We start from the raw sequence: 18657 nt of genomic DNA, 5'->3' as shown, positions 1-18657 counted from the left end.
TCTCCTCTGAGTAGGCGATATGTGACTGAGTAAAGCTGAAGTTGTTTCAGACGGTCTGTGTAGGGCATCTGTTTGAGGCCAGTAATCCTCTTTGTGAGGTATTTCTGCGGCCTTTCCAGTTGTTTTAGAGGTCTTGAGGTACATACCAAAAGGGGAGTTGTACTCTATAATGGGTCTAATGAGTGATGAGTAGAGGGGAACAATGACCTCTTTTTTTCTGGATGAGAAACCTTTTGTGATGAGGTGTGCCATGTAGAAGGATTTGCTGACTACTGTGGCGATGTGATTATCAAAGGAGAGACTACTGTCCACCTGTGCCCCAAGGTCTCTTATCACACTTTCAGTGTTAAGTATACTACCACCTATGTTGTAGTTCATGAGTATAGAGTTTTTACCAAAGGGGATGACAATGCGCTTTTTGGCATTGAGCGTGAGGCCATGACTTTGACACCAGGCATCTGTCTCAGTGAGGCCCTTTTGTAGGATGTCTGCATCGTTAGGAGTTTTGATTATGGCTCCTAGTTTGCAGTCATCTGCGAACTTCGTTAGCCAAAGACCTTCTGTGTTAGCCTGTACTTCAGAGAAGTAGATACCAAACGGGAGAGGACCCAGGACTGAACCCTGTGGTACTCCACTTGTCACTGATCTGAAGTCGGATTTGGAGTCTGCTACTTTCACGGTGTGTGTTCTGTCAGTGAGCCAGTTGGCAATCCATCTTGTGACATAGGGATTTATACCTAGTTTAGTGAGTTTATCTATAATTCCAGAGTGGGGGATGGTGTTGAAAGCCTTGGCAAGGTCTAGATAGGCTGTGTGAACCACCTTACCCTTGTCTATGGCTTTGGTGAGGTTTAGGAGACATGATCAGCCTTTTACAAACCCGAACTGGGTGGGGTCCAGAGTTTGGAGATTACCAATGTCTTTGTTTATAAGTTCCATGATACGTTCCATGGCCTTGCAGGCCAGGCTTGTCAGACTAATGGGGCGGTAGTTCCCGGGGTCCGTGGTGGCTCTCCCCTTGTGGAGTGGGATAACCGTCACTGTGTGCCATTCAGCAGGCACAAAGCCTGAGGTGAGGCTATGATTGAACATGATACCTAGGTGGGGTGCCAGTTCGTTCTGTAGTTCGTGTAGAACACAGCCTGGGATGTTGTTTGGTCCCATGGATGCTGTGTTCTTGGCTTTTGGAAAGTGTGGTTTTTACCAGTGCAGCAGTGATTACAGGGACTTTGCATTCTTCCAGTATAGAGATAGGTTCAGTGCTAACTTTACCCCCCACCCCCACCCCCTAAAGAGCCCATCTGCCAGGATGTTGGCAATATCAGTTGAGTCTGTATATTTAGTGCCATTGTGCTGTAACTCGGAGCAGATCTGAGTGTTGCCATTGAGATTCTTGACATAGCTATAGAATGCTTTGTGGTTGTCTTTAGAATCAGTGGTGATTTTGTTTTCGTAACTAGCTTTGGAGAATTTTATTTGGGATCGCAGCTTCTTACTGAGGCTGACCAGGGAGCTCCTCCACTCATGGGATTTTACTCTCTTTTGCAACGGTTTCTTCCTTCTGTTGTACAGTTTGTTTATGGCAGGGGACCACCAGATTGGCTTCCTTATTTTGGAGGATAGCGTCTTGGTTCTGTTTGGGATAGCACGATCCATGCACTCGTGTAAGTGCTTATAAAGTGCAATTGTGTAGGATTCAGTAGTCGTAACTGTATTGTCCATCTGCATGGGTGTCATGAAGTTCACCACTTCTGTCTTAAGAAGCATGAAGTTGGCTTTGGAGAATTTTTTTACCATGGTTTCCTTAATGGGGGGTGGGGGCAGGATGTGGATATCTAGGGTAATTAGCTTATGGTCGGATCAGACCAATGAGGCGTTGACTTCAGGTATGGAACACCGGTCACTCATGTTGGTAATGACTAGATCTAGGATATTGTTGCCCCTGGTGGGGGTGTGGATAAGTTGATCCAGGGCATTGGAGTTTATGAATTCCAGAAAGCGTTGAGCGAAGGAGTTGGTACAGGAGTAGTTTTCCCAGTTACTGGTGGGGTAGTTGAAATCGCCCATTATTAGTGTTTGGTTGAACCCTAATATTTTCCAATACATCAAGAAAAGAAGAGTGGTAATCCTGGGGCATGGTGGGTGATCTGTAGCAAGCTACAATTTGGATTACAGTTTTGCCCAGAGTTAGTTGCACTTGGATAACCTCAGCTGCATTATGCTGAGCAACTAGCCTGGAGGTGTGAATATCCTTAATGAATATGGTCACACCTCCGCCTTTGGTGTTCCGGTTCAGGTTACATGGCTGAAAAGTGTGGTATGAGTTATAGCCTGGTAGTGCAGGGGTGCTCTCTGGAGCCTTGAACCAGGTCTCAGTCACTGCACAGATATCTATGTTCTCCATTTTAAGGAGTGCCTCGAGTGAATGCATTTTGAGATTTAGACTTCTAGCATGGAGTAGCATCACCCTCAGTTTTTGCTTGCCTGTTCATGTAATGGTGAAGAATTTGTCATTTGAACCTTGCCTAAAAAAAGGCACTATAGGGGTGGCAAGAACCTTAGCCAGTATCCAGAATCCCAGAGGTGACAGGTGCAGGCCATCTCTGGCAAAGCATCATGGTCTGCTGACCATGTCATCCCAGGCAGACAGATACTGGATCATTTTAGAATGGCACCAGAAGCTTAGCCAATTGTTGAAGTCAATCATTTTGTCCTTGTACTGCGGCATCATTCTGGGTGATGGCAGAATGCTTCTCAGGGCTAGGGTCATACCTGCCTGGGCTACAAGATCTGAGAGCTCCTCCATGTCTCTTTTCATGTAGTCCAGGGAGGTACATCTCAGGTCATTCACACCAACATGGACAATGACAGAGTCATATTTGTACTTGTGGAGTGACCTGAGTGCGTGGGTTATGTGGCGGATCCTGGCACCCGATGGGCAGCTGACAGTAACCTTCTTGTTTAGCCTGGTGAGTGGGATATCACTGTGCATGACTATAGAGTCACCTATGACTAGTGTGTTGGGTACGTTGTTTTGCCTTATTGACTGTGGTTGAGTGACACACTGAGTCTGCGGGCTATGTGTCATTTGTGTTGTGTTGGGGGGGGTGGAGATTGCTTGCATTTCTGCTTTGGAGGTCTCTTTTGCTTGAGCAGATTATTATTGAGAGCCTCTGCGAATGTTTTTTGTTTGTGTGGATTTTGGTGGTGTAGATTTAGTGAGACTGTGGTGAGTGTGGTGTGGTGCAAGTGTTTACCTTCTCCTCTTGACTGTCAAGTTCACCCTTGATTGGAGAGAGCTTTACCTCCAGTTTGGCTAGATAAGTGCATCTCTCACAGGTTGTAGTGTTGGGTGGTAGGAGGAGAGGGTTGTCTGTGTACATGAGACAATTTCTACATTGCCCCAAGATGCCCAGACTCATCAGATAGACAGGAGAGAACACTGGGAGCTGACCCCTGGGCATGCCTGAATAAAAAAACTATTTTTGTCTAGATAAGTGAGGAAAGTGAGTACAAGAGCTGTTTTTCTCTAAGCAAGTGAGGAAAGTAAGTACCAAAACAGTTTTCCTCTAGGTAATGAGGGAGGTTGAGTGCTGTAGTAATTAGTAGGTTATTCAGTGCTTGCAAGTTCTGAACAAGTGCTGATCACGAATAAGCAAGTTCAAGTGCTAAAACTAAGAATCTGTATCTGGACTAAACTAGTTACAGGAAAGTGGGAAACAAGTGCAAATGCGGGCTTTTAAATCAGAAAGTTGAGAGAGCTGGAAAAACTGCCCAAACGGCCAATAACTACAATTTCTAGGCCAGAACTACTCCTTATGTGGTTACCTAGTGCTTACCACTCCGACTGATAATCTAGAAGGCTTCTCTCCTACACAGAAAGCTTGGGGGGGGGGGGGGCGCTTAGAAGCTTACATACAGTAAATCTGAATCTGGACTACACTAGTTACAGGAAAGGTGCTTTTTTTATATACAGAAAAGTAGCTAAAACAGCAGTAAAAACAATTCAAATGCAGTGCAAGCTAGCACACCTGAGTATGTATTAATGTTAGACCAAACAGTGTAAAAAATGCAATTAAATTAAAAATGACTAAAAACAAGTGCAGAATGAGTCTATTAGGTAGAATGAGGTAAAGAGATGGGACTGAGGGGAGTGTCCCAGATCAAATCTACAGTGGGGGGCGGGCAACTGCAAAAGCCACCAAATTTAAACAAGAAGACAAGAATAAGGAGGGTGGATATCGGAAAACCAACACCTTCAGCAGAGATCTGAAACAAAAATAACAGTGCACAACTCTGAAGTCAGCCAGCAAATTAAATTTAGTTACTAAAATTAGTCAAACAACAATTACCAGTACACAACTATGAAGTGCCAGAAAAATATACTCTGCATATCTCCAGATAGTGTGAAGAGCACTCTGTCAGGACACAGGAAGGCTCCAGCAATGATATGCAGGTTGTTACTAGGAGGGTCTAATTTTATGCAAGTAATCCTTGAGATTGTCACATAACACACAGGATGTAAAACCAGTTATACCATCTTAAGACACAGAGAAATACTAAAATGCTTAATGGTAAGCTTATTTTTTGATGGCTGTGGAGATCAGGAGTGTCACAAGAAATTTTCATCTAGCTTGAATGACCTCATTTCCCTTTAGGAATGTCAGGCCTTGCTGAAATCGGAAGAGATTAGGTCACTGAGAGCTTGAAACATAAATTACTCTTGTAGCACATAAGACTAAGCACAAAGTACAAAGCTTCTTTTCTTTCTGAATTTCAGTTTAGATGTTTTGTCAGTTAAAAAAGCAACATTTGAAAATTTGACTTCTCCTGACTTAGTAATAGCCATTAAATAGTCTATGTTCATCATATTGATCACTGCTGCACTAGCCTTGGCTATATGGATTGTATCCTGCCAAGGATGTAACAGCCAACAAGCTTCCAAAGCTTCAGGGCACCTTCACACTCCCACACTGTCTGCCAGAGCAGAGCCGATTTAAAAGACAAGTTTGTGTGCCAAGCCCTTCAGAAATTTACTGCTAGTAAAGAGTATGTTCCTCTGAGCCTTTTGAGGATCAGCAGTCTGCTTGTGCTGTTCTTTGCTGGGTAATTAAGTCCCCTTTGGAAGAAAACCTTCCATTCAGTAATTTTTTGTTTATTATTAATACTTTCCTCCTTAGGAAAGTTATTTTAAATCTAGGAGTTTGTGTTTTAATGGATTATCATGGGGGCTGTACTGTACTTTTAAACGGAAGAGTTATCTTTTGTCAGTTTAAATGTTGTTATCTTTTGTCAGTTTAAATGTTGTTTCAAGTAAGTGAAACCATTTAGTTATATTAATGGGGGATATTTTGTTTACATTTATTTACTGAACAAGTACACTGATCATAGCTGACCATTAGCAGGTACTGCCTGGGTGAAATAATTTACAAAGGAAAAAAAAGGTGAACAGAGAAGCAGTAAGCTGTACAGATATCAAAACCAAAGAAGGAAATAACAATAACTGGTGATTAATAGATGCAGCAAGAATTATGAGAGGAGTGTATGCTTTACATGGTTATGATTCAGGTTTGTAATATTCAGGATATAATAAAAGAGTTTAAGTTCTTCTTTTACTAGATCCTGTTATCTTGGAACATAGAATAAGTAGTGGTAATGTATTGTGAGATCCAAGAATGACTTAAGCCAGATTTCGGTAATGAGAAGAATTTTAAGGTTGTAATGTTCCTATTTCGTTTTCAGACTGAAGTCCTATGTTGCTCATACTGCATTGGTTTATGCAAGTAATGGTTATTTTTTAGCATTGACTGGACCACAGTTTATGTGAATGTTATTTGTCAATAAAATTTGTGGTAAGTGTTATATGATGTGCCTCTGTGATTTTATCATATCCTTTAGCTGGTAATGCAAAAAATGATAGCTCTGTAGTGTAATATAGAGTCTCTTGTCTGCAACGTAGAAGACATGTTTGCATGCTGTTGAACAGTTTTGAGCTGTGAGGTATTTTGAGGATTTTGTATATGTGGTGGTAAGATCATCAAACTGTGAATATCAGTAACAAAATGATCGGACAGCTTCTGAGTAAGCAGTTTTGAGGGGACCAATTCTTACTTTCAAATTAGAATCGGCAATACATTCCTTACTGTCAAATCTCTTAATATAGCTTTAGTAATTTTCCTTTAATTGTTTAATATTTCCATTAAGTTTTCCAATACTGCAGTGATGATTTTTTTTTAATTTGTGATTAACATGCTCATTAGTGTAGCTTGTATAGAGCCTGTATATTATTTTGTGACAGCTAAACTCCTTGCCTAGTTTATTTGTATTTGATTTTTCTAACAATAAATTTTGACATATAGTTCTTTATTTTTCTGGAAGTCTGCAAGATGTAGCTATTACAAGCTCAACACACATAATAATTCAATGTATTAAGTGTGCTTTATAAAGTTTGGAGCACATGAAAGCGCACACACAGACATGCCAAAACAATAAACGGACACATTCTGTGCATACTCTGCAGATTACCCCATCACGGCTCCGCAGATTACCCCAGGATGGAATAAACTAAATACAATTGTTTTTACAAGAGGACAAGCCCCCTGACCCCCCCCCCCCCACACACACACTCTGCTAATTACATATACTACTTCTGAGATTGCACAATCCCCAGTGAAAAGGAATATGTCTCTACCTGGGGATTGTCTATCTTGCACACCTGTTGACCAAATAATGGAGTAGTTGGGTCTTCAGTCCACTACCTGCAACCTGTACACAGAGACAGATACACAAACATAAAGCCTACATACACACCCCACAAGAAACTGTATGGAGCTATGAAACACACTTTTGGTGTATGAAGAAAAAAAAAATCTAGATCTAGAACCATACTTAGAAATTAAAATGAATAATAGCAAACCTGTTTACCAGAAATGTTCAGTTAAACTTGGATAAACAAATGCCAATGTGGTGACTATTCAGAAGTGTTTTCGGTCATTGAGAAGTGCATTTAAATTTGCTTGAACACACAGCATTTAATGACATCATTTCCCATAACATTTGTATTTTAAATAAATAAAACCATAAATAGTTGAGAGAAATAGTCACAGCTTAATTTGCAAATGACTATGCATGCTAAAACTCCAAATGAAAAGGCTGTTCTGGGGTACAGAAGACAGATTTGTCTTGGAAGTGTAACTACAGAAAAGAAAATGAATTGAATTCTGATTATCAAAATTCCGGCATTACTGGTGTAAATCTCTGCAGCATATTGGTGAAGTTTGTAGTTCTTTGGAGATGCATTTGTAGTACTTAAATATTTGGAAAGCACCCAAAAGAGATAATTGTATAAGACACCACACCTGTCACGAGCAGATTTTATATTTTCTAGCCAGAATATTACTATGGGATGCATTATCATTCTATCTTTTCTACAAAGTTTTAAGTTAAGTTTACCTTTGATGAAATTGGATTTGTGTGCACCTACTTCAGATTTTCTTTCTTTTTTTTTCAGTTACCTTTTTCGGTGATAGGTTCTTTGAATGGCGTTCACATGTTTGGCAGTAACCAGGATGTTCTGCTGGCTGGCACAAATACTGAGAATGCCAATGTTGTCTGGAGGGTCTTCAGTGACAGGTAACTGCTTTGCTGCTTCACTTCCTTATTGTTTATGCTGATAAAGTTACTTAGGATAATTGCTTACTAAGGTTCTAACTGCATTCTTCATTCCAAGCAAGAAATATTACTGCAAGCTACCATGAGAAACTGGAAATTTACCCTCCTGTTTGTGGAGATTGGAAACATCTGCTGCAAAACATTTTTAGTTCCCACAGGGCCTTTTTTTAAGAAGCGCATATTTCCGTTAGCCGGAAGAAGAAAAGCCACAACCAAATCCAGTTTTATAATTTGTTCATTTACTTTTCTTTTTTTGAAGTCACAGATTTAATAAGACTAACAATTTATTTTATTTATTTATCCTTTGACTGGGTTAGTCCCGTTTAGGTTAGTAGCATCTTTTCAGGAGAGACCTGAGGTGGTATTTATACTATTGCTACAGGAAATTTGGTGAGGGTATCAGGGAATTTCCCCTGCAGTGGTGGGTTGGAGGACTGTGCACGACATGGAGAAGCTGACTGAGAGAGGGGAGGCAAATGCCAGCTTGCAGCAGGAAGTTGAAGATTCGGAGACCGCATTCCAGGCAAATTTGTTGAATTAGAACCAATGTTAAAGGAGGAGTGCATGGTTGCAACCCTCCAGTCAGGAGGGTTGCGGGATGATATATTGCAAGAGATGTTGCTACAGAGCGAACCAGAAAATGGAGGAGATGTATTGTGGGGAGAAATAATGGATAAAATACAGAATGAAGACGTGGAAGAAATTACTAAAGGGGACATTGAACCAAAGAACAAGACCTATGCAGTGACAGTTGGGAGTAAACAAGAACAGAAATACAAAAAGGATGATGGCTTGAAAAGATGTAGTTCAGCAGTTTTATTTCTTATGCTTCTTATATTTATTGCAGAAAAAATTAGATCACCAAGGTTGGGGACTGGCTGTTTTCAGGCTAGAGAAAAGTGTGGGAAAGAATTATCCTTGTGTTCATTGTGATAGGTGGGACCAGGATCAGGATCTGGGTGTATATCTCCTCTTAAAAGGATTTTAGTATATTGGGGAATTATGCATACTTGTTGTTGTTTTTTGTTTTGAGAGGATTCTTGCACTTAATTTTATTTTGGTTTGATTTTGAAGTGCAGTTAATCAGTCTATATTTGAAATAAAGATTTGGGGTAATATTACATAGCTTTGATGTAATGTGTGGAGAATGGTAAAAGGAAGTATGGATAGGTGTTTGGGACCGAGTTGGAGAGATGTTGAGACCTATTGAGTCATGGTAGGAAGAAAGATGGCACAGTAGGAAGAGAAGAATAGAGGATAAGATGAACAGTGGTCTAATTAATTACAGGAATCTGTACTTTATGGATGTTGGGCAGTGGGGAAGTACAATGAAGATGGAAACAAGAAGCTGCAGGGCTGTAGGAGATTCAATGATGGTGGATTCTGAAAGCTGTTGGAGGATAGGTAAGGGGAGAAGTATATTCTATAAAAGAAGAGCTAGGTTGTCCTGGTATCTTCTCTGGAATGTAAGGAATAGAGGGGTATGAAAGGCTAGAGTATACTGATGTAGTCCGAACTAAGAAGAATTGAGACTTTTTATTTGAAAAAAGAAAAAGATACAGTGTGGAATGTATAGGTACTGGTAGTGAGTTTGTGAATGGATATAGTGGAAAGCAGTATAGGAGGGACAAAAATATTTTGGGAATAGGGCTAAAAAGTAAATGGAAATAGGGAAATAAGAAACAGAAGTGTATGTATAGAAGTAGTAAGGTCATTTGGGGATGGTTTTTGAATGAGTCGAAAGTGAAATGTGTATGTAGGAAGTTTAATGTTAGAGTAAGATGGAGTAGGAGACCGAAGCTAAGCATAGCGGACTTCCCACCTGCAGGTCATAGTATAACTGGCAGCAGTCAGTTTATAGCCAGTACAAAGCAATTAATGGAGAGATGCAAAGTAAAACAGGTTTTCTATAATTTCTTGAGGCTAAATAACTGGCATATGCAATATGGTCTACTTGTCAAGAAAAAGGTGACAGTGGTCAACTTAGTAAGAGGTCCTTGAAATACACAGATTTCACACAGACTTTCAATCACAGAGCAGGCATGTATTTGATAGATTAAAGTTAATAACAAGGTTCTTAAACATAAAAGGTGTTTTCATTATACAGTGATAAAAGCCTCTCAGTAAACTGGTTCCTATTACGTGATTGAAGGCGCATTCTGTTGGATGCTTCTTGATCGACCGTAAAAGAACAAAAAGGCAAAATAGCGAAGCGGCTTTTAAGCAAATTTTTTTTCCCTGGGAAATAATTCCCTTGGCTGCTTCCATTTCTTTGCTGTTTTCGGCACTGTAGTGCGATCTTGGAGTGGGTATATTTAAGTAGGGGGGGTGTGTGGGGCAGAGCCCCCCACTTTATGTAATGTGCTAAAATTTTTTTGGAGCAGCGATTTTATTTTTTCCCTTAGAAAAAAAATCGCTGTTCTGAGGTTTCAACATTGTAAGCTTTCGCTTACACGGGGTTGACTAATCATTGTTCGCTTTTTAAGTGTTCGATGATGTAATATAGACCCTCAGTAAACTTGGAGTAGGGCCTTGTGGCAGAACTTCTGCAGTGCTGAGGTTAGATTTAGTGACTGCAGGCTGTTATACAATGAGAAAATTCTCAGTAAACTGAAAGAGGAGACCATACTAAGGGGATATTTAGCAATGTATTCTACTACAGTGACCATCCCACCCACATGTGTAGAAGAACAGTAAAAATATTGGATCTAACACTAGTAAGCATGAGAAAATTAACGGTTATTGATGTGAGATGGCAGGAAAAATATATATAAAGTTATAGCTCTATATGCATATGTTATAAGGTTTATTTCAACAGTTATTGAATTATGTAGTAGTGAATATGAATATTATAATAGAAGATTTTAATTGTGATCTAAGAGGCATAAAGCAAGGAAAAGATATAAGCAAAATGGTTGCAGTTATGAAATGTAGTAAATTTATTTGGAATAGAAAGTTCTGGACATGTATAAGAGGTATTCTTAAATTAGAAATCAATTATTTTATAATAACTGGAGGAATAAGGATAATGGGTTTCAGGATTTACAGCTTATTAACAATATAGATGTAGATAAATGAAATTAAAGAACATCTAAAGATAGGAAAATGAATAAAAAAGTATAAATGAAAAATGGAAAGAAAATGGAAAAGAAGAAATCATGCAATTATGGAGGGGATTACATTACTATGAAAACTGGTAGCTCCCCGATGTGCCACCCAGTCAGAGGGAGAGTGCTCTTCTATAAGTTCCAAAACTTCTAAACGGAAGAGTCAGCCAGCAGGTCCCCACCAAACAGCAAGGGTGCAGAACTTACTCGCACTTCTTTTTGGCGCCAAAGAAGTCGGGGGACCTTCGACCCATTTTGGATCTGAGCAGTCTGAATCTGTTTGTAAGGAAGTCAAAGTTCCACATGATTACGGTGCAGTCTTTTCTGTCTCTGCTGCGCAAGGACTGCTGGATGTGCTCTGTAGATCTCCAGGATGTGTACTATCATATTAAAATTGACGGGCGCTCTATAGCTGCACTTCCAGCTGGAGTCGAATCATTACCAGTTCAGAGCACTGACCTTTTGGCCTCAGCACCGCCCCCTGGGAGTTCACCAAATGCATGGCAGTGGTTGATGCTCATCTTCGTCTGCAGGATTCCAGTTGTTTCCTTACTTAGATGATTGGGTCCTGATGGCACCCACAAGACATCCACTACTAGTAGATGTCCAGTTTATGCTACATCTGTTTTACCACCTGGGGTATCCCAGTAAATATGGTGAAATTCAGGATGACTCCGGTACTGGATATAGAGTTCATAGGGATGCAGCTAAACACAATGACGCAAGTAGCAGCCCTTCCCACTCAAAAAATCTTATCCCTGAGACAGCAGGTTCAACTCTTATTAGAACTCCGAGTCCACCAGCTTGACTCTGGTCCGCATGGCCCTGGGATCCATGTCAACTGCCATTCTTTTGGTACCCCTGTCCAGGTTCTTCATGCAAGTTCTCCTGTGGACCCCAGTGGTACAATGGTTTATTCAGTGCCATCCTCTGTCAGCTCCAGTCAGACTCGCTCTGATTTGCAGGCTCCATCTCCGGTGGCAGATATTAATGAATGACCTCCATGTCGGAAGGCCATTCATTTTTCCCATTCCTTTGGACGCAGTGACCACGGATGCCTCCTTGTTGGGGTGGGGGGCATTTCCAGAGAAGGATGGTTCAAGCCATGTGGTCCACTGTTGAGACCAACTTGCACATAAATATTCTGGAGATGAGGGCCTTTCAGGACAACCTTCCTCTGGGAACAGTTGCAGTTATGACTGACAATATGTCTGTGGTTTGGTACATCAGTAAGCAGGGGGGAATCCGTTCATACCCATTCTGAAGAGAAGCCATAAGGGTTTGGGAATGGGCACTTTCTTCAAACCACTTTCTCATTGCAATGCACATACCAGGGGAATCCAACATTTATGCAGACAGACTCAGTAGATCGAGTTTGAGTCCACATGAGTGGTCCATGAACCAATCAGTAATGAAGCAGATATTCAGACGTTGGGGCCAGCCTCACTGTGACCTCTTTGCGTGTCTCCTAAACAACAAGTGCAGCAGGTACTTTGACTCCCCTAAAGGAAGGGTCAGAGTAACAGGGATTTCGTAGTCCACAACTGGCCCTCTGGTTTCCTCTGTGCTTACCCACCTATTCGCCTGATACTCGGTTTTTCAGAAAGCCAACAGGTTGAAGACCAGTCTACTCCTCATTGCCCCTTATTGGCCTCTCCAGGTATACTGCCCCTTCCTGTGGTCTGATTGCATGCATCCTCCATGGGTTCTGGATCTCAAACAGGATCTGGTATCTCAGCCGTTGGAATGCCATATCCCCAATCTATGATCCCTCAAACTAACCGCTTGGTTTTGCCACTTACAGTGATCTTACAAAAGTCCAGGCTAGCTTCCCTGGTCTGCAAAATCATCCTTGCTTCTCAAAAATCCTCCACCAAGAAGGTAAATCGTAACAAATGGAAGAGATTTTCTATTTGGATCTGACAGTGAAATATCAACCTGCTTTCTGCTTCAGTCCCTGACATTTTGATGTTTTTTTGCTTCATTCTTCCAGCTTGAAGCTAATTTTTCCACCCTCCAGTTACAACTTGCCTTTTATCTCCAACTTCCATGTGGAGAAGAACGCTGGTGTTCCTTCCTCTCTTTCCATGTCTAAATTATGTTGGGCCTTTATGAAAGGTAGTTTTCACCTTAGTTCCCTAATTAAGGATCCTTCTCCCCCTTGGGATCTCACTTTAGTGCTACAAGGGCTGATCCAGAAATCTTTTGAACCCGCTGGCTCATGTGACTTAAAATTTTTGTCATGGAAGACTGCTTTTCTAGTGGCCATTACTTCGGCCAGAAGGGTGTCAGAATTGCAAGCCCTGTCTTCTCTAGCACCATGTATCTCTTTCTTCAGAGATGGCCTCACTCAGACTGAACCCCTCTTTCATCCTGAAAGCAGCTTCAGAGTCAAATATTAATCGGACTATTCACCTACCCGCATTTTTTTCCTAATTACTCCAATAAGGGAGAGTATATGTTACACACTTTGAATATGCTTAGACAGCTGCCTTTTTACTTACACATTACAAGAGATCACAGGAAGTCAGACCAACTGTTAATTTCTTTTTCTCCAAATGGGTTAGGTCAGGCCATTTCTAAAATTACCTTGGCTAAATGGATTGTGAATTGTATTGCTACAGCTTCTGCCTAGCAGGGAAAATAACTTCCCTGTCCAGCGAGAGCCCATTCTACCAGGTCCATGTCTACTTCATCCACCTTTTCTGCAAGAACTCCAATGGATGAAATATCACTGCAGCTACTTGGTCCATGGTTCACAGTTTCATGTCTCACTACAAGCTGGACATTTTTGCTCTAGGAACAGAGCATCCTTTGGTTCTACGATGCTCCGGCATATCCTTCCATAGGGTCCTCCAAGGGTTTTATGTTGCTGGGGACTCTAACCCATTAGAAATGTACAGTGAAATGGACAACATGAAATTAGAAGTTATGTACTTTACCATAACTCGACATCTGTGTTGTCCTATTTCACTATACATCATGTCCCACCCTCCTTCTCCCTTCCTTTTATATCTGAGAGGCTGAGGAAACTCATTGGTTCCTAATTGGGCTCCTGTTGGCTGTTTTCTGTACTAACTCTATTTTTGGATAATCTTCTGGAAGGGGCAGCAAATCCGATCTGTGGGTTTGAAAAGGAATGAGGCATTGTGGGAGTTTGAGGCTCAGATTGTATGTCTGGAAGAATTGACCTAGTCTGATCTGAGGACGGATCAGAAGACCCATTCATGTTGCATAGTGAAATAGGACAGTACAGATGCCAAGTTATGGTAAGTATTGAATAGAAGTGATGTAGAGTATAAGACATTTTGGGAATTAATGTTGTTGTTGTGTCTTTCGGCTTTTCCCGGTTAGGGGTCGCCACAGCGGAACTCCGGTCTGCTAATGATTGGTAGTTGATTTTTACGTGCCTAGTTACCAGCCCTGACGCACAACCTTCAACGAAGGTACGCCCATTCACGCATGTCTCCATGCAGAAGACGCTCTAGCTGAGAATCGAACCGGACAGCGACTTACTGTAAGGCGACAACGCTACCACAGCACCACATTTTGGGAATTAATAGAGGCATCTAATTTTAGTGGCAGAGTTTAACATGTTTGTATGATAGCATATAGTAATAAGACAATTCTGATTAATGGCTGGTTAAGTACAGAAATAGGGATGAGTAATTTATATATTTATTTGCCATTTGTTTACCTGGAAAGTCCATTGGGCCATAAATGAGCCCATTTTCAGTGGAGGCCTGGTGAGAAAAGCTCCTAATCCAGTGTTACAATACAAATCACAGTTTTACAGTACAGCCATAGTCTATACTTGTACATAATTCAATAAAAATCAAAAACAGTTTGTAACTTCTATACATATTTAACATTGGAAGTTAAAGTAGTTTGTCACTTATATCTAGTTTAAAGTGAGAAAGGAACAATGACATAGTATACTGAGGATATAAAAATGACAGGACATGAAATAGTAAAAGTATATAGGAATGTGCATTAGTGGAACATAATTATGTAAGAATTAAGAACAGGTGTTGTGGAGGAAAGGACCTTGGATAACACAAGGTGGTCCCATAAGTGTTGTGTTATTTGTTTTAGTTATGAACATGGTGGTAAGTAAGGTGAATAGTAAAATGAAGAATGGAAGTATGTAATACAAACAGATGTCGATATTCCAGTTTTAATGACGTATGATCATGTAATTACTAAAAATAATTCATGGATGAAAGAAGCCATATTTTGTGTGGTAGATTGTTAAAAATGCATGACATTAAATAAGGTTAAAAGTAAAAGTTTGGGGGTAAGGTATAAAAATAGGAATACAATTTACAATGAAAGAAATATCAGTATTGGGAATACATTTTGGTAATAAAACAGTAACTGAAACAGTGGGCAAATCTGTTTAAAGGAACTGAAAATAATTTGGTGTCTATGGAGAATATATAGATTATCTTATGAGAAAAAAAGCCAGTTTGATAAATTCAATATTCATGAGAAAATTAGTATAATTATAAACTGTTTACATGATTCCAAAAATATATACAAAACAAGTTAGAAGTCATATTTACATTTATATGGGGATCTAGATCCAATCCAGTAAAGAGAGGAGTATTATACATGAACAAAGAAGAAGTAGGATTGGGATTATAAAATCCAGTAGTATTTGTAGCCTCAGTAAATGTGTATAAAGTGTTGAGATGGATAAATGAAGAAAATGAGAAACTAGTAGTAAGACTGTTTTGCATAAATCTAAAAATTTGGGAGATGAGAAGAAATGATAGAGAGAGAGAAATCATCTATTAATGAAGAAATAGAAAATTATCAAGAAAAAATAAAAATATGTAAGATAAAGCTTGATCAGATAGATAGAAAAACATGGTATAAGAATATCATGGTGCAATAATATTGTGTTAACCCATGGAAACATTTACCAGAAGAAAATATTAATGGTTATAAAAGAAAAACAAGTGATGTAGTTATAAAGTAGAATATTAGGAGTTTTTGTGGAGACTGGGGGTAAACACATTACCAGTAAAAGCAAATATGCCTTATAAAAGTGAGAGAATGTACTGTGGTAAAGAAGAAACTACAAAACATGTTTTTCTAACGTAAATTATGGGAAAAATTATGTAAATTAAAAAAGTCATGTAAATATGGATATGATTGAATGTAGATATTGTAAGAACAGAAAAGAATATTTCAAAAAGTTATTTTATGTAATATGTGTAATTTGGAATGAGAGATTAAATGAAATTATGTTCAATGAACAATGAATATTAGTGGTATTAAGGAAAATCAGATGGTGGTTATGGGGGTCCAGTTCAAAGTTCATCTTAGATGAAAATTAAAATGTAAAAGGAAGAAATTAAGTAAGATTGCCAATTTGTAAACGTGTGTAGAACTGTGTAAAAATGTAAATATATATAAATGTCATGTAAATAAAGGACTCTTACTTTTTTCAATAGAATGTGTGATTATATATATATATATATATATATATATATATATATATATATATATATATAGATATAGATATAGATATATACATCTATATATATATCTATATATATATATATATATATATATATATATATATATATAGTATTTGTCTATTGTTGTCTTTGGTTTATTCTCATTTAAATAATTGTATATTGTTGAATAATTCTCGCTTGTGTATTAAATAATTATCCGGATCATGCCTGAAAATGGTCTTTGGACCAGTCTGCCTACTCTGTTAAAAAGTAGACTCCATGGCACCTATTTATTTCTTTTACATCCATTTGAGCTACCATCAGCTCAAGCAGATGGGACCTCAGTTTAATTAATGTCTTATGCTGAGAACAACAGATTCAGAAGTGTAGCACCTCCTTAACTGGTTTTGGGAATAGAACCCACAGCATTCCGCACTAAAGGCAAGTGTGCTACATGTTGCACCACTGACACTACAAAACAATCATCTGCTGCTGCAGTCAATAAAAACAACTGCAGTTTGATCAACAATAAATCTCCCTTTAAATAAAACAGAACAATATCCATTCCTTTTTATGGAAAAGCAGTAATCATCTTAAAGTCTTTATGGTGTTCTGCCACAAAGGTCATCCAAGGCACCCATTTCTTTTGGATTTTCCTTTTAGTAAGGCAGTCAGTAGAAGTTAGCTTAATATTTATTTTTCTCCAAACTGTTTTTACATGCAACCTGTCTTTGGTAGCAGAATGCTGACAAAATCTGGTCCTTCAATTTTTGCTTTAATAAAACCCTGATGACTAGGAGGTATTACAAAGGGTTCATCTTCTGCAGCCAATTAGCCAAAATCTTTGTGTATAATTTTGTCTTGTTGTATTACTTTTTAGTTTGAGATGGTCTTTATTTGCTTTAGGAAATATAACCTTCACCCTATATAAATATTCTGAAAAATGTACCCCATTGTTCTGCTGTTGAAGGGGTGTGGGGTGTACAGGTGAAGTTTCTCTCCTGTAAAAACACTTTTATTTCAAGCTGTTACATTGTTTTACATGTAATGAGCAGCTTTTGAGGAATGATAAATGAGAATTTTAGTTATATGTGTTATTTACAATCACCCATGTTAGAAACACACATTTTTCTAAATTCTGGGCCAAGAACATAGTTGCCCATGCCTAAGAAATGTTGTAGAGCTTGAATATTGTCTGGTGATGACATCTCAAGGATAGCTGCTTATTTGGTCAGATCTGGTCTCAAACCAGTACTGGTAAACTAATGACTTATATATGTAACTTCTGGTAGCCTGAATTTGCACTTCAGAGGATTGCGTTTTAAATTTACTTCATGTGCTCTGTCTAGAACTCTCTCTAGGTTTCTGTCATGCTCTACTTCACCATTGCCTCCAACCAATAAATCCATCTACTATTATGGCATGAAGATGACCCGAAAAAGTTTGCTCCATTACACGCTGGAAGACTTCACTTGCAGAATGGATTCCAAATGGCGTCCTTAGGAATCTGTATCTGGCAAATGGGGTGCCAAAAGTGGTTAGTAATGAGGATTTGTGATCAAGCATTACTTACCAAAATGAACTTTTTGCATCCAAGACAGAAAAAACAGTGGCATTCTGTATTAGAGCTGTGACTTCTTCGACTTTGTGCATTGGATGATGTGGTCTGTTCAATATCTTGTTCAAATCTCTTGGGTCAGTACATATTCTGTTTTTTGTCTGAGCCTCTTTGTGAGCTGCTACCATAGACGACACCCATTCATTTGGTTCTGTAACTTGATAAATTACACCTTGCTGCACCATTTTATCTAATTGAGCTTCATCTTTATTCTGCATAGCTATCGGAACTTTTCTTGCCAGTCTGGCCACTAGAGTGACCTCTGGGTCTAACTTCATAGTATACACAACTGGAAGTTTACCCAACTTGTCATCAAAAACATTAGCATACTCTGGGGAAAATGGCTTCAAAATTGCAACTCGGAGATGCACTTATGTGATGACCTTCTTTGGTAAAAGAAAGCACATTTATTCTCGAGCTGTCTTTGAGACCCAGTAAAGACTGTGCTAGCCTCCGGACTACATAGAATAACAAGTTGTAACAGTTCTTGGCCAAATAACATTAAAGCATCACTAAGCCTTCGGTTTGAATTTCTTCACCTCCATACTCAACAAGTTTCTCACTACTGGCCACATTGAGTTGTTCATTAGTTCTCACTTTAACAGATGTTTCTGCTGATGTAGCATTACACTTTGAACCAGTGTCTGCTTTAAGCTCTGTGGATTTACCATTGATCCAGATGGTACAGAACACTTTGCTTTTTGCCAGTAAATTTACTGTATTAACTCTTTCACTAGTTACCATTACACCATCTACATAGAAAGCTGACTGCTGCATCTCTACTTGAACAACC

General features: G+C 39.2%; 1 protein-coding gene across 2 annotated transcripts in view; it reads left to right on the top strand.

Annotated features, from left to right (window-relative positions):
* FUZ (fuzzy planar cell polarity protein) overlaps positions 1-18657 on the top strand; it is an 876363-nt gene that overhangs the window by 22405 nt on the left and 835301 nt on the right. For both annotated transcript variants that reach the window (XM_044059630.1, XM_044059629.1), the window contains exon 2: positions 7511-7632. In XM_044059630.1, coding sequence (XP_043915565.1) covers positions 7511-7632 — 122 coding nt within the window. The remainder of the gene's footprint in view (positions 1-7510; positions 7633-18657) is intronic.

Source organism: Protopterus annectens, chromosome 17.part0, assembly GCF_019279795.1.
Source record: "Protopterus annectens isolate FY-2018-M chromosome 17.part0, PAN1.0, whole genome shotgun sequence".
NCBI lineage: Eukaryota > Metazoa > Chordata > Ceratodontiformes > Protopteridae > Protopterus > Protopterus annectens.
Note: the sequence above shows the minus strand (reverse complement) of the source record. Positions and strands in the feature narration are given on the sequence as shown.